At 37.2% G+C, this 17,297-nt stretch overlaps 1 protein-coding gene across 2 annotated transcripts; it reads right to left on the bottom strand.

Annotated features, from left to right (window-relative positions):
• Positions 1–5,009: 5,009 nt before the first annotated feature.
• Positions 5,010–17,297, bottom strand: LOC148905531 (hemicentin-1-like). Of its 2 annotated transcripts, XM_089040637.1 has the most exons (12): positions 17,188–17,297; positions 16,684–16,815; positions 15,536–15,955; positions 14,515–14,796; positions 13,596–13,853; positions 13,019–13,297; positions 12,621–12,881; positions 11,045–11,320; positions 7,250–7,510; positions 6,538–6,813; positions 5,462–5,722; positions 5,010–5,145 (listed from the first exon to the last, which is right to left on the bottom strand). In XM_089040637.1, the coding sequence occupies exons 2-11, from the start codon at positions 16,778–16,780 to the stop codon at positions 5,553–5,555; spliced, it is 2,580 nt and encodes an 859-aa protein (XP_088896763.1). In that variant the 5' UTR covers positions 16,781–16,815; positions 17,188–17,297; the 3' UTR covers positions 5,010–5,145; positions 5,462–5,552. The 2 variants fall into 2 exon arrangements, with proteins under 2 accessions (XP_088896763.1, XP_088896764.1); XM_089040638.1 differs by lacking the exons at positions 11,045–11,320; positions 12,621–12,881.

Here is a 17,297-nt window from a genome sequence, read left to right as displayed (position 1 = left end):
AGACCCGACATTGTCTAGAAGAAGAGGGTTCACACCTAACACAGATTATGAGGGTGGGTCGGGAGGGCTACAAAGCAAACAGTTGTGCTCTTGAACGATTTATTGCGAAGAGTGGTAGATAATCTATGCGGAGAATATTTAAATAGTCCGTGGACCAATACTCGCAGACAGGGTTTATCATAACAATGGATTGTATTGATAATGTAATATATCAAGAGAGCATAAACAACAGAAGGAAACTTCTTAATAACGCGCGCGCCATGTAAATTCCCTGTTGGGCTATTGTTAGCCACCGGATACAATTCTACATTTTGCCTTAACCCACTCCCGTGCGTAAATGGCACGCGCGTTATTAATCTCATTAATAATTCATGAGGTCAATGACCAATGGCGACTTTGCATTGTGGTCACGTGCACGCACCTTGATACTGGATTAAAAACGGATCAAGACACTGATCAAAACACTGACGAATAAATGAATTATTGCGAAGGAATATTTAGTTTCACGAGATTCAAGAACAAATGAATCATAATGAGTTTGAGAAGTCAGTTCAAAAACTCGTGCTTCGTGTATGATCAGGTCATCCAAACACCTTGAAACAATAAAAGCATCTGTTTCATGGTATTTGGATGCCCTGATCAAACACTCGCACTCGTTTTTGATCTATTGCATAAACTCGAGGCGTAGCCGAGCGTTTGTATATCGGATACAACACGGACACGAATATTGTATATTGCTTAAAATTTTTTTAGGTTAGTTCCTTTGTGTTTCACTAAAAAAAATTTAAGATAAAAGTGAATCTGGCCAAAAAAATCCAAGTTTATGCAAATAAACATGATTCTGCATCAGAATTATTAACCCTTCACGGTCATGATTTCTGTTGTGCTTTCCTCATGAATTATTAATGAGTTCGTTGAATATCGTTGCAACACGCCACTTATATTGTATATATTACTTTTGTAGCTATCTGGAGGTCACGCTATACTAGGTTTCAATTCACTTCATGGATATATGTAACTTGGGACTTCTTAGCTTAAAGATATTGCGCAGAACGATTAAACAAATCACGCATCAGTTCACTACATCATCTACATTAAATTTTGAATGCAGAACATTAATATATTCTCTCTCAATGTCAAGCCTTCAACACTTACCAGGCGGCAGCAAAAAGTAAGCAAGAATTAGAACAGGATATAAACAAAGCTGCTTATGAGGCATACCAATTAATGGCCTGTTGATTATTCTGATCATAAAAGCCCTCGTCTAGCTTACGGGTATTCAATAATCTTCAAGTGAACGTCCGTCTAGAAGATCAGTTTAATAGTCAGTTATGGCTGCTGCCTAATCACTGGCCGAAGACGAATATCGGAGCGTGGTTCTAAAAATTAATTAGCTTTGCATCTGCATATGATATATATGTATGATTTACATGATTATTACAAGACTGCCTTTAAGTTTGATCAATGTGTCTAACAGAACCGAAGAAAAGAGCAAAATGTGAACAGATTATTTTGCAAGTGTATATTTAATTATCGAGAAGTAAAGGTAACGGATACCAGTAATATGTGATACAGATGTACTGCATAACATTTACCCTGTTAGTAGCATTTTTAAAAGCTTAAGGCAATTCCTAATCAATACTGTTCTTGTTTGGTCCATATTCACTCTTGATTGATAATATTTAATACTTGATTATTACAATACTGTCTAGTATGATCAATGTGTCTAAAAGAACCGAAGAAAAGTGAAAAATGTGATTAAAATTGCAAGTGTATCTTTTATAATGGAGGAGTGAGTGTGATATCAGTAATGATACAGATGTCCCGCATATCATTAACTCTATTAGTAGCATTTAAAAGCATAAGGCATTGCCTCATCAATACTGTTCTCTTTTGGCCCTTATTCACTCAACATTTGCTCAAGTCATCCAGAGACTGGTACTGTGGAGACACACCCTTGTGTTGAAGGGCCTGGTACTCTCCTGTACGTGTTGGGCTTTCTGTGGATGACAGTGCTGTACCCTTAGGGGGCAGCCGTGTGAAAGGACTAAGTGAATCGTAGTTACCAGTGCGAGGTTGGATGGTCTGATAGGTGACTGGTGGTGGATTTGAAGCAGCCCCTGTTTGTCCATGTTGATATGCACCTTCATACTGAGGCATGGGGTTATTTGTCTGTACACCGGAATGTGGTTGGGATAGCTGTGTTCTTGTTGTCACCGCCTCATATTCAGGGATGCCTGCATTCCTCGTCGATAATCCTCGCCTTCCTATTGGTTCATATTCTGGCACATTTGGTGTTTCGTTATCTGTAGCACTAAAACTTGTCTCTTGAAGTGAGATGTCGTTCTTTGTTCGTAAGGAAGAATAATATTAATGAATGAATAGACAGAGAAGAAACAAATATATACTTAATTTCAATAAAGTTAGTCACCAAAAACCTAGAAAGCTGATAGTATGGTATGCTTTATACATATCAAATTTACCATTTGTCCTATCTCGTCACTTTTGTTCGATCTGCAAAAGGGGATATTAATATTTAGTTGTTTTTATTAATTAGACATTTTATCATCTAAATGTCTCAGATTGGTACGTACCTTTTCCCAGAACTTTCTTTTGAATCTAAAATCAGGAAAAATATCGTTAAAATGTTAATCCTAACTTTTTTCCCCTTTTTTGTCTTTACTATGTTCAATGTATTTGCACCCTAAATAAAATAGCATACCTTTTCTACGTAACCACAGGAACCCCACTATAAGTGTGATGATAAGGACAATCGACAAACCAAACAGAGCTCCAAGAACTGCCAATAGTGTCTTGTTCTCCCCTTTACATGGAATCGGCGTATTTTCTTGATCTGCGGCATACGGATTATCTATGTTATCACAATACAATACAGATATGGTCCCACAGATGTTTACCGCTGTTTTGATTGCTACACGCTATCGAGACCGGCAACTGTCACGAAAGCGAAATAAGGCATTACGCTACCGCAAACATGTCAAATAAATCGTAGGTACATGAGTACGATTTATATGATCTCTCGATTACCTTGATCAGCAAGTAGCAATGAAAACCGTGGTAATACGAAATTAAAAACACCCTTGGCCTTCCCCGAGTAGAATCCAAGCTACTAAACCATCTTACCACTTGATTTCTGAATGCTGTTGAAGTCTATCTGTAAGCCATTGATTTCTTCTCCTTGTCTTTTGATATAATCTCTCAAAGGCAGCAGTGGATCAGGTACTTTACCGATGACTTCGAGCTCAAACCGCACTATGATGCTTCCCTTACTATTGTAATGAATCGTAAAGATAAAAAGAATACCGCTTGCTCAAGTTAAACCATAACATATTGAAATCACTCATGCGGGGGGAGATATCGTGTGGATTTTCCGTTAACTGCAAGGTTATCATGAGCTCAAATTCAGTAAAGAGAGAGGATCTATAGCACAGACCCCGGTGAGCTGCTCTACTGCTGTATTTTGCGGCGGTCCTTAATTAGCGATTATAAGTGCAGTTACTGAAATTATAACCACTATATATTTGAATACTTACATGAAATTCTTAATGTTTACGGCAGCCAAATATCGTACACCTAAGTATGCAGATTCTAACTAGAAAGAAATAAAATAAACTAATGAAAATAATGACCATGCAGAACGAACGAACGAACGAACGAACGAACGAACGAACGAGCGAAAGAACGAACGAACGAACGAACGAACGAACGAACGAACGAACGAACGAACGAACGAACGAACCAACCAACCAACGAACCAACGAACGAATTGAACCAACGAACCAACGAACCAACGAACCAACGAACCAACGAACCAACGAACCAACGAACCAACGAACCAACGAACCAACGAACCAACGAACCAACGAACCAACGAACCAACGAACCAACGAACCAACGAACCAACGAACCAACGAACCAACGAACCAACGAACCAACGAACCAACGAACCAACGAACCAACGAACCAACGAACCAACGAACCAACGAACCAACGAACCATCGAACCAACGAACCAACTAACCATCGAACCAACGAACCAACTAACCAACGACGAACAAACGAACGCGCAAAATTGACTATACTCTACTTACTATTTTGATGCACTTCTGTTTAAGATCATTGTAGCCTGCTGACTTTACATCCTGAAGGTCGTCCTGCCATTCTTGGTTTGTTGTTCTAAACTGTCCGGTAAACGTTTCCTTGAAAACTAAAGTAGAAACGAAAAACAGTCAAATATGGCATGATGGGTTATAGCAAATTCATCTGATCAGGACTGGATCAGCTCAAGCTAGTGGCATTTGTAAATCTCATTATCATTACTCACGTATCGGCTGTCTGTAAAAATGCAATGTCCTTTCTTTTACACCAACGCCATTTTCAGCTTTACATACCATGTTTGCACTGTCCACATCATTCTGGATGATAACCACCACCAAATACTGTTTTCTAGTTAATCCTGCATCATGGCTGGTGATGACAGTCGATACATTCGGTGCAGAAGGATTACAAGACAGGGATGTGTTACTGGGATATGCGTTGATAATAAGGTTGAACAATACCAGTGGATTGGACTGACTGTAGCTATGGTTACTTGATCCAATCACTTCCAGAGGATCTAAGTCTGTTAAGGAGGAAGCAAAATAAACGTGAAACAATTATAATGAATCTTTCTGGTTTTTAGTAAACGCTCACTACAACATACAAGTACTTTAGTAATTATAAATCACAAGCAGTTCAGATTTTATCTTTGCAGGCATGCAGACATGCTGATAAATTGTAGAACCTTTAAGTTGGAAAATAAGAAAACTATAAAAGATTAGCCTGGGCTATTATTGCTCATTTACGCGATGCCTATACTCACATTGTACGACGATTTCAATCGGGACTGAAAGGAGCAAGCCAAGATAATTTTTCGCTTCACATTGGTATGTTCCGTTTTGTTTTCGCTTGATGCTGTTAAATATTAGTATGCCATTTTGCCCATCAGTTAAAATCCCCCCATTATGCTTCCATGTGTAAGTCGGGGGTGGATTGCTGTCACTTTGGCAATATAGGGAAAAACTAGTCCCCTCTTTTAGAATCATTTGCCTTCTCGATGGTAGAATAGTAATGTTGGAAGGTGGATCTACACAATGTAAATTATCACATTAATTAATACTTCAAAATATAAAACAAATAAAGTCTCTAAATTTTTAAGAGGAAGTTTTCGAGCCGGAAAGCTTGGAACATCATAAATAGCAGCGTAAAAAAGAAGATAGTATAACATACCGGGATGACTGCAATGCAATGAATTGGAAAAATGAAGCCAAAGTTGTTAAATTTGGCTTGGCATATCTTGTTTTAGGAAAAATTTTTATCATTATCAGGCATAGCAAATCGTACTAATGCCTCTTATCACAAGAAACCTATTTTCTGGGGAACACATATGACTTCAAACTTACATTGCACATTCAGACATATGCTGACATTCTTGGCGTGTTCAATGCCATTATCTGCGTTACACGTGTAGCACGATGAATCGTTCCTTTTTACTCATGTTATATTGAATACTCTTCCAACACCAATGACAGTGCCATGCTTCGTCCAGGTGATATTAGGTACTGGGTAACCATTGGCATTGCAAACAAGACTAACGTCTTTTCCCTCGACAACTGCTAATTCTTGTTTGTACGGATTTGTTATTTCCGGTGCTATGGTCCTCACTAGGAAAACAAAATTACGCACTCAACATAGTATTCCAGCTATCTAAAAGTAATAAAAGAGTTTCTTTATTCAATATAGATTAGTAATAATAAAAAAATTTTCTTTTTAATTGAGGTTTTTAAACCTGAATTATAAAAGGATAATATTGGCTTTTCCGAGGTAATTGCTGAAAACTGGTAACGAGTAGAACGCGCGCTGAATTATAGGCTGTTTTAAGGGGAAAACATTTTAAAATCGAGGATACGCGAAGCGTAGAAACAAGTTATTATGAGGGGTTTGAATATGCAAATGTTCATTAACTATAACGTCATCTATTGTCCGACGTCGTCTGTCTACGAACAATACACGAAGTTTCCTTTAGAATTTTGAAATAAATAATAATACTAGTCTATAAGAAGAAAGAAAAAAAAAAATTAAAAAGAAAAAAAGGAAAGAAAAAAAGAAAAAATGAAGAGAAAAACTAGTACTACTCAGGTAAACCAAAATAAAGGTGGTTTGTTATTAGTCGGAAGGAAGGATTGTCTTAAGTGTTAGAAACATATCTGTCCATTTTTTCCTTTCTGAAATATTTCTGTAAAGGAGATTAACCTGATGGTTATTGTGGATGTGCCTCGTTTATATTTATGAAACGCTGCAAGAATTTGTTGATAAAATATTTAGAAAAGATATTGCGGGCTTTCAACATAGTTGTACCCTCTAAACTAACCTTGTAATGATTGAAGGCGCCACACAATGAAAACTCTTATTTAAACCAATATACAGCACTTAATTTTCAAGACTGTTAAAAGAGGAAAGCAAATAAATTTCTACTCACACTGGACATTTAAGGTAAAATTGCACTCCATATCAACAGAGCAGTTGAACCTATCACGTGCAACCACTTGGTACTGTCCTCCTTGGTAACGCGTAATCGGTTTGATTGTTAAACTGTGCCCTACTTCTCCTAAAATGTTGACTCTGTTGTTCTTCCAAGCAAAACCCAAGCGCTCCACTTCAGAACTTATGATACGCAGAACTATTTCAGACCCCTCAACGACTGTTTTATGTGTAATAATCTCTTTGCCAATCTTGCATGTTACAATCAAAGGACCTTAAAAAAAGTGATAATATGGATATTAAAAACATGGAAACAAAGGTAGTGTTTATTTAAGAAAGACTAGAATAGACTAAAGTACAACTAAATTTGTATCCTAAATTAATGGCCGATCCACGACTAAACTGCAAATGACTGTATTGGGCAAATGACGGGTTTATTATATAATAACAATTCCCGTACAAGACAATATAACCTACATGAAGGACAAGTCAAATAAAATTGCTTGTTCTTGAACAGAGGCATTAAGCATTTAGGAAGAACCCAAGATAGCTTTCAATGTGCTCCTAACTTGGCTGACAGAGCTGAAAACCGAGTTAGCGACTGTAAGTTTCAAATTTTAGATTTTCACAAGAGCACCAACACCAACATCAACAGCAGCAACAACAAACATGCATCGTCATATAATGAAATGCAAGGAAATATTATTTACCTCTTACTGTAACACTTTTGCTCTTATTTGGTCCAACACCAACTGTATTGCTTGATACACAAGTGAAAGTGTAGTTTCCATTCATAGCAAGGTTAACAACAAAGACACCGTCTCCATTACTATCATTAAACACGTTATTACGATACAAGGAGTAGACTGGGGCGGGTTTAGCGTCTGATGTGCAGCTGATGCTTATCGACTCTCCTTTACAGAAGTCCTTCTTGTCAGGTGTAATCTTCATAACTGTATTCTCAGGTTTATCTGAGGAAAAACAAGTTTTGATGAGTTATACCTCCCTCTTATCTGTTTCGTTAACTGTTGTGGTATCAGGATGAATTTCACACGATGAATATTCACAGATTTTCACTGAGCCTGAGGCGAAAATTTAAAAAAAAATTTTAACACAAGTAAATATGATGAATAACAGAGGTTTTTTTAAAGGAAATGAAATAGACCATTTAAATTACAAATTAACCTTGTGTTGCTTGATTACGTGCTTATTTACTTAGGCTCAGCCTCAATATTTAATAAAAAGCATTTTTAAAAAACTAACAAGTTTTGACACGGGAAAACGTGTCAAATGTGCTGGGCACATTGGATACTTTGAATAGAGTAGAAGACTATTTGGGATTTAGTCATTGTAAGACAGAAGAAAGTCCGTGGATTCGGTTTGAATATTTTTTTACGGTCAAATTGAACCAGCATAAACGAGTCTTGGTCGCAAACCCCAAAGCAAGCCTCCGTCTCTCTGAGAACCAGTGTTATGGTGGCTCCATCGGCTCAAAAACACCACACAAAACATTATTGAACAGAAGATTCTCCGTCTACAGAAAAAGTTTGGTCTCGAAAATTTACCTCAGAATACCCTGCGAGCAGAGTCTCCTTTACCTTCCCCCGAGTGAGAGAAAGGAAAGAAGACTCTTTCCTTTCTCTCACTCGGGGGAAGGTAAAGGAGACTTTGCTCGCAGAGTAATTTCAGAATTTCCCTACACTTCTAACCAAACAATATGGCGTCGGAAACCGTGAAAGGAACTATAAATAAACTAATACAAAACTCGTGTGAGTACTCTTTTATGTGAATTATGACGCAGTAAATTCCTCGTCCACCCACTCGTTGAAGGTTTCGGCATGAAAATCCCTTTTTCATAAAAATATTCGACTAGAAATAGATACGTTTAGCTAAGCAAAACAAAAATTATTACTTTAGTTAATACAATAACATATAACTCGTGCGGGTACTGTTACTAAAACAAGGAACGGCCTGAAACCACCTGAAACCACCTAAAACGACCTGAAACGACCTGAAACGGCCTGAAACCATCTTGAAACCACCTGAAACCAGCCAAAACATTGAATCTCCATCGAGTTTGTCGTCCAGTTTGTGTATTTTATTGACTTTTATCGATCGATCAAGTGTTTGTTTTCCTTGGAAGGGATGTATTTCATGGTAGAATGTCATATAGTCACTACGTATACTCTCCCATAGAAGTATTCCACATTTATACCTCACCTCTCCCTCGCTACGATTACCTGTTCCTAGCTATGATCAACCGTCCCTGCCTATGATCAACTGTTCCTAGCTATGATCAACTGTCACTAGCTATGATCAACTATCCCTAGCTATTTTCACCATTCTCTACTAATGGTTTCCTGTACCTATATATAGATTAACTTCCCCTTATATAGTTCAATGAACTTAAAAACTTGCAGGCACCATGGCTGAATTACGTTAAGGAGGGGCTTATCCAGGGTCTGTCATGTCAACATACCAAATTGTCACTATGACATCATATCACATACTGCATCAACGGTCAGATGATTTATCTTTGGCTTTGAAAATGGAGTCACAGGCACCCCTGAGCCCCCTAGATAGGCCAATGTTAAGTTAAACAAATTTACACGTTAAAGTAAAAAAATGTTCAAATTGTAATCATAGCTAGGGACAGTTGATGACAGCTAGGCATAGTTGAAAATAGCTAGGGACAGTTAACGACAGCTAGGAGCAGTTGAAAATAGCAAGAGATAGTTGAAAATAGCTAGGGATAGTTGATCATAGCTAAGGGATAGCTGATCATAGCTAGTGACAGTTGATCATAGCTAGGAACAGTTGATCATAGGTAGGGACGGTTGATCATAGCTAGGAACAGGTAATCATAGCAAGGGAAAAGTGAGGTATAAGTGTGGAATACTTCTATGGGAGACTATACGTATGAGCGACTATATGACATTCTACCATGAAGTACATCCCTTCCAAGGAAAACAAACGCTCGATCGATCGATAAAAGTCAATAAAATACACAAACTGGACGACAAACTCGATGGAGATTCAATGTTTAGGCTGGTTTCAGGTGGTTTCAAGATCGTTTCAGGTCGTTTCAGGTCGTTTCAGGTCGTTTCAGGTCGTTTCAGGTCGTTTCAGGTCGTTTCAGGTCGTTTCAGGTCGTTTCAGGTCGTTTCAGGTCGTTTCAGGTCGTTTCAGGTGGTTTTAGGTCGTTCCTTGTTTTAGTAAATACCAATAGTACTATTTTAGATCAATGACGCAGTAGAAATTCCTTGCCCGCCCCCATTCAAGCTTACGGCATGAAATACGTTTTTGTCATGAAAATATTCGACTAGAAATAAATATGTTTTGCTAATCAAACCTAATATCATTTTTCTTGCTAATAAAATAATATAAAACTCGTGCGAGTACTATTTTACATCAATGACGCAGTAGAAATTCCTGGCCAGTCCATTTACAATCTTTTGTTTACGTAACTAATTCGATTTGTATCAAAAAACAAAAATCGCACTTAAAGTTTCTAATTTAGCTCCAGCTTCTAATTATCTGCTTAGAACTACCAAATTAAGTTTAAAGTAAGTTGGATTAAGGCACTCTTACCACGAAAACCACATATGTTCAACCTCTTTCACCTCCTCCGTGTCCCGATCTTACAGATCTCAACGTGCATTTTCACCTCGTGTTTCACCAATGTCAATCATGACGAGGTCCACCAATGGCATTCGTAACACTAAATTCCGATCATACCTAACTCACCAAAAACAAATGTACTGTGCCCATAGGCCCAGCACAAAAAAAGGTAATAGACTAATCTCCTTAACCCCCACCTCATGCAAGTTAATTAAGGGGGGTTCGACGAGCAGGGAATGGCCATGGGGCGCTTAATAGAGAGGGTGGCTTATGAGTTTAGCTAAATGCAGTATGATGTACATCTGTATTTGTGCTGAAACTCAAAAGAGGCCTAGACAGTAAAATTCCGAAAACTCGAAATGAATCAGTCCTCGGTATCTTGAAGCTTGCGCTAACTCCAACCAAAATTGATTTGGCTCGAAACTCATTTCTCAAGACGTAAAGAATCAAAAACTACTCCAAAATATTGAACTTATTTTGAAGCACCATGCATTCTGTCTTTGTGTTAAGTTCTCTAGCTTTTGGCGTTGCGCAAAACGTGTTAGTTCAATTCTGTGAGAGGTAACTCAGTATACATGTACGAGATAAACAGGATTCAAAGGAAAAATAAGGGTCCTTATTCCCGTCAATTATTTTCATCTCCCGTAACTCGAAACTTTTTTATTTTGTATTTTCTTTGAAGGATCGAGTCATCACGATCCTACTGTATTTACGTGAGAACAACGAGTGCGCACGTCATTGCAAACATTTAACATAGTTGCAACTTAAACTTTAACTTTACAAACGAACCACAGAATGAACAAAAAGCGTGTTTGCAACGTAAAATGCAGAATATATAAACACTCACTAACAAATTATATCTTAAAAAAACAACTTCTACTCACACTGGACATTTAAAGTAAAATTGCACTGCATATCAGCAGAGCAGTTGAACCTATCACGTGCAACTACTTGGTATATTCCTTCTTGGTAACGCGTAATCGGTTGTATTGTCAAACTGTGCCCTACTTCTCCTAACATGTTGACTGTGCTGTTTTTCCAAGTAAAACCCAAGCGCTCCATTTCAGAACTTTCAAGAAGTAGAACTACTTCAGACCCCTCAACGACTGTTTTATTTGTAATAATCTCGTTGCCAACCTTGCACGTTTTGATCAAAGGACCTTTGAAAAAGTAACAATACGTGTATTAAAAATGAGGGGGGGAATAGTATATACTTTCAAGAATAGGGGGAATTTACAAGCAATTATATAAGATACTGATATGCGTTATATTTCAACTCAAATTGTACCCTAGATTATTGACCGATCCGCGACCAAACTGCAGATAACTCTGATATGCCAACGAGGAGTTTAGACATGAAGCACAAGTCAAATTAAATCGCTCGTTCTTAAACGGGTGGAAATAAGCTACATACATTCATTTCAATTTCAATTTATTTCGTCAACCACGCCTTTCCCTGCTGATTATCAATCCCTCGCTGGATTTGCATAGGTTATATTCATTATTATATTCAGCAGTAAACACGCTTGAATGCTAATTAGGTAAGCTAGATAGGGCGTAATTTCGTAACCTACCAGCATGACAGGATTAATAATATATACAATCACTTAAAACCAATTATTAATGTTCTTAAGATGCAGTTTAAATACTTAGAATGTTTGAAATGTCCTTAAGATGTGATTAATTTGAATGTTCTTGCAATGTTCACTGTGCAGCTTAATACCGCTTTCTGCATTCTAAGTAATACATCTTTGTATCTTGCTCCAAAGATATTCTTCATCTCAGGCTCCATCTCTTTAGACCATCCTCCAAGAGCGTCCAAAATGAGGTTCACTTGCAAGATCGTGTATCCTGGGTGTTGTTTTGTGAGCTCAAGTCTAAGTGCTCCATACTTCTTCGTCTTCTCTTTGTCTTTCTTTTCTCGGTTGTTAACCCACGGACAGCTCATTTCCACCATGAGTACTTTATTATTATTATTATTATTATTATTATTGTTATTATTATTATTTTTATTATTATTATTATTATCATTATTATTATTATTATTATTATACTATCATAGACGTCATAATGGTCTTCATATTTAAATGCAAACTAGCCATGGGGTCTTCGTTGGGGAAAAGACCATTTTAAAAACGCCGTGTCCTATAGATTTAATTTTTATTTCAAATATTGTTTCAACCTATTTAGAAATATCTGCACGTAGTTTTTACTGTGGCACAGAGATAGCCTTATGCGATATATTTCAAACTTATAAAAGAAAAACCTATATTAGGTTGCTGCAGGCCTATTGAAGTTCGGCTTTTGCTGGTTTTGTTTGGCTATTTGTTGCCCATAACATTATTCAACGCGAAATCAGATGTGTTCAAAAAAGATTCACCGGCTGTAAAAAACGCACACACACCGACAAAAGAAAATAGACTTCGTCATATAATGGAAGGCAAAAGGCCAGTTGTTTACCTCTTACTGTAACACTTTTGCTTTTATTAGATCCAACACCAACTGTATTGTTCGTCGCACAAGTGAAAGTGTAGTTTCCATTCTCAGCAAGTTTAACAACAAAGACACCGTCTCCATTACTACCATTAAACACGTTATTACGATACAAGGAGTAGACTGGGGCGGGTTTAGCGTCTGATGTGCAGCTGATGTTTATCGACTCTCTTTTACAGAAGTCCTTCTTGTCAGGTGTAATCTTGATAACTGTATTCTCAGGTTTATCTGAGGAAAATAGATATTTTGATGATAAATATGCCTCTCTTTTCTCTTTTTCAGGAGAAATCATGATGCTGGTATGAATGCCAAGCGTTGTCATATTATATCATAAATGAAGACTACTCCAATAAAATCCTACTTACAGTTGACAGTGATGTTAAAAGACCTTGTTTGTGATGAGCAGTTTAGTTTATCTCGCAAGGTCACCTGGTAATAACCTTCATCCGCGCGGTTTATTGAACCAAATGTTAATTGCCGTGTATCATTCCTGACAAACAGACTGTCCTTTACTTTAACCCACTGGTACATGTAGTATGATTCATTCCCAGATACGTCACACTGCAGAACTATTTTATCTCCTTCCTTTACTGCTGCAGCTGATGTATTCTCGTTATTGATTTTACACAGTGTGATTATGTCTCCTGCAAGTAAGCATAGGTCATCTTTAAACTTTAATCATCATCGTCATCACCACCATCATCAATTTTGTTCATTTCAGTTCATATTTGCAGAAAAAGTAAATTTATCATTTCGACTAATAAAAGTTGTTTATATTTATATAAAAGATGCCGCATGCATTACAACAACATACAAGCCTACAATACATGAAATCGTTTCATTAAAAAATGTATGGACCGCACACAGTATGACAGCCGTTAAATATCGTCATAGTATGGAGGGGTAAGCAGTATGGATACCAACCCGCATCATTTCACTTACCCAGTACGTATACATCAGAAAAGGCACATTGACCACTTCCAATTTCATTCGAAGCAACACAACAAAACTTATTCAATCTCAATAATCTTGCTGTTGTACTAAACTGTCCATTGCTGCTTGATCCAATGTAAGTATTTCCATTGTACAGCGAGTAGTTCTTGATTGATGGATATGCATCGGCCGTGCAATTGAGTGTAATGTCTGTATTCGCACATACATCCAACTTGGTTGGAGAGAGAATGGTATTCGTAGGTTTATCTGAAGTGAGATATGAATAAGTATGAGTTGGTGTTTCACGAATTCGAATACCGAAAAAGACTTATGCTTTAACACTCCCATGTATATTATGCAAAAAAGAAATGACTGTTAACTTCAACATGCATTTTTTTGAAAACAAAGGTCAGTGGTTCGCTTATGCATTACACAAGCGTGAAAATGTATACCTATTGAGACCAGTATTCTAAGAATATAGAACGGATGGATCACATGCATATTGCGTGCGCAGTACTTACGATATTTTAAAACAAACAACATGTCTTTATGTCTTTATATAGTAATTAGAAAACAGTAGATAACTCAGTAAAGATAAATTGTAGTGCTTTAGGCCTAGGGCAAACGTCGATCTTTCAATGCACCGAACTCATTATAAAAAACAATGGATATCAGGTGATAATGAGGCGGCATTCTTTGATGTAATTAAGTTCGGTGCATGGAAAGTTCGACGTTTGCCCTAGGCCTTAGGGACCCTAAAATTTAATATTTCGAGCACTGTTCTTAAAATACATCTGTGAAAAAATCCCCAGAATTAATTCAAAGGGGTTTGAAACCATGAAAGTCATTAACTAGAAAACAGTTCTGAGGTAATTTATACCAAATGCCATAAGAAAAACTATGTTGCGTATATTAAATCCATACTTACATTTAACAAGTAAAGTAAATGACTTCCTGTCCGGATTACCAACCCCGTTGTCAGCAATACAGGTATAGTTTCCTTTGTCATTTATTGCTACTTGTTGGAAGACAAGGGCGTTGTTTGAACTTGATACTGAACTACTTCCATTGTAATGTTCTCCATTCTTCATCCATCTGATGTTTGGTATGGGTTTACCGGTAGCATTACACAACAAGGTGATGGTTTGGTTCTGGATGGCGCTTCCATTTTGACAGCCTTGACAGAAGAGTGCAGTGATTGTGGGAGGGACTGAAATTAAGTCGAATAATATAGTTGAGTAACAACCGTACTACAGTCATTGTGCCGCTTTAAAATAATAAAATATATGGATCTCATTTTAGGGAAATATGTAAAACTTCTGAAAGGTCCACTGTACCACGCAGTCTCTAATGGTGGGCACACAGTTATAAGTCACATTTTATTTAGCCCAATTAAGCCAATACGTGGACCGGTAAATAGCGCAGCGAACTGATTCTAAAAATAGCTTAAAGATTCGGACAAACATTGCATTCTGTTTAACCGCTACGAGGATTATACGAACCGATTTTATTATTTTTACTTAAAGTTACAATAATAACCCATGTAAACTAAGATCAACAGCGATCGGTTGTGAAAATTATCTGCTGAAAGTAAACTCGTAAGTTTGTTTGTCCGAATTTCGCCTTTGTCTTCGTTTTTATGGCGTCACGGTTGCGCTGCACTATTCTGGCACAATCATTCATCGATAATCTGGGTAGTCCTAGTCTCCGACGCAGCCGCTATTAGTGTCGTCACGTAACGTTCATGAGCGTTGCGTGACGAGATTAATAGTAGTGCGTAGGAGACTAGGTAGTTCAAGATAAAGTAAAATAGATTAGTAATTCAAATTTCAAAGTCAAAAAAATTAACAGGAGCTCTAGCGAAAAACACAACTGGAGAGTATAGAGTGGCGTGATTACTCAATAAGGGTCTCTTTTATGATAAGACTTTTTTTCTTAAATGTACTTACCCTTAACTCGTAGTTCAATCCTATTAGCCCTGGAAGCTGGTGTCAGGTTTGGAATTGTAATAGTAATCTTGTATTCATATGTTATGTCAGGGCCGAGGGGATCAAACTTGGTGCCATCTTTGTTAGGATCTTGAAGAAGTATGTTTTTGATCAAGAAGCTGGCAAACCCTCTGGGTGAAACACCACTTGCATTTAGAGCATACAGAGAGTCATTATTAACCTTGGTATAACCACTGGAATAATAACTTGCCATTTCCACATCTGAATTGGCCTGACCATCTTTGTATCTGTGTATGACCACACTGTTAAACTGATCACCTGCATCCAGGTCAAACTCCCACCGAAGCTTGACATCTGTACTATTCAGGCCAATAATAACAACAAGTGGATTCTGACTTACTTCAATAAACTGAAAGCAATCTGGAAAAAAAAAGTGTAACTTTTGAGTACGTTGGGACATCAACAAATGGAGAGTATTACAAGGCCTCGCGAAGATACGGATTTTATCTTCGTGTGTTAAGGTCATATTTTACCAGGGTACTAACGAGGATAACGAACAAATAACATATTTTCAACAACAGAAAATAAAATCCGTATAAAGCAGCCACGTTGTTTTCTGTTTAATAAAATATTATCGGTGAAATGCAATTTTAGTAAATTTTCACTATTTAATGTGCGCAGTTCCTAAGAATTCTTAACGATTGGGTTATCTTAACTGTGACAAGACATCATGCAATATATTCACATAATAAGTCTGGCAGCTGTATTCTGTACTCGCTGAAGTTTGTCGATAAGATATTGTGGTAATCTATAGAGCAGACTATTACACTGATCAAGTGATTCCATATTGAAATTAAACTTTCCAGGGATTTGATATATATTGTGTTTTCCTAATTATTGAGTATGTTAAATATCGTATACAACACGCCACTCATATTGTATATATTACTTAGCTATCTGGAGGTCACGCTATACTAGATTTCAATTCGCTTCATGGATATATGTAACTTAGGACTTTTTAGCTTAAAGATATTGCTCAGAACGATTAAACAAATCACAGATCATTTTACTACATTATCTAAATTAAATTTAGAATGCAGAACAGTGATATTTATATATATTTCAGTGTCAAAGCCTTCAACACTTACCAGACGGCAGCAGGAAGTAAGCAAGAATTAGAACATCATATAAACAATTCTGGTTATGAGGCATACCAATTAATGGCCTGTTGATTATTCTGATCATAGAAGCTCTGGTCTAGCTTACAGATCTTCAATAATCTATAAGTAAACGTCCGTCCGTAAGAACAGTTTAATAATCAGTTATTGCTGCTGCCATTATCGCTGGCCGGAAGAGACGAACATCTGATATTATTATTTTAATTGTATCATCACTCTATAACTTTTGCACCAACAAGGGCTGTAGCACTCCTTGAGATCTTTACTGCAAACCCTGGTCTACCAAAATCAATACAAACATTCTAGTTGAGCTTCGCCGTTTCTCCTTCCACAAAATTCACTGCATCATCCGAATGCAGCCAAGTGAATGATCCATCTTCTAGAAACAGCTTATTATAATGAGCTTATTCTATTACGTGTTGTTTGTTTTTGTTTAGTCATAACGTGCTCCCCCCAAAAAACGTATTTCCTTACCTGAGGAACGGAAAAGCAATGCTGAAACCAAAACCATTGCCAACGATTCCATATTAAAAACCATACATTTGTCTGAATTGTACAATGTATTTGATTTCATAATCAGATAA

The sequence above is a fragment of the Actinia tenebrosa genome, unplaced genomic scaffold (genome assembly GCF_029948245.1).
Source record: "Actinia tenebrosa isolate PJP-AT-01 unplaced genomic scaffold, QUT_ActTen_1.0 PGA_scaffold7__59_contigs__length_16204524, whole genome shotgun sequence".
Lineage (NCBI taxonomy): Eukaryota > Metazoa > Cnidaria > Anthozoa > Actiniaria > Actiniidae > Actinia > Actinia tenebrosa.
The sequence above is the reverse complement of the archived record's forward strand: the minus strand, read 5'-3'. Positions and strand labels throughout refer to the sequence as shown.

What these genes read in the sequence shown, in the direction of transcription:
- LOC148905531 (XM_089040637.1), bottom strand. Translation starts at nt 16,780, where the DNA reads ATGATCAGAATAATCAACAGGCCATTAATTGGTATGCCTCATAACCAG. An exon ending in ATTTACTTTACTTGTTAAAT is followed by an intron (nt 13,854 to 14,514) that starts GTAAGTATGGAT and finishes ATCTCACTTCAG; the next exon opens with ATAAACCTACGAATACCATT. An exon ending in TTTTACTTTAAATGTCCAGT is followed by an intron (nt 7,511 to 11,044) that starts GTGAGTAGAAGT and finishes GTTTTTCCTCAG; the next exon opens with ATAAACCTGAGAATACAGTT.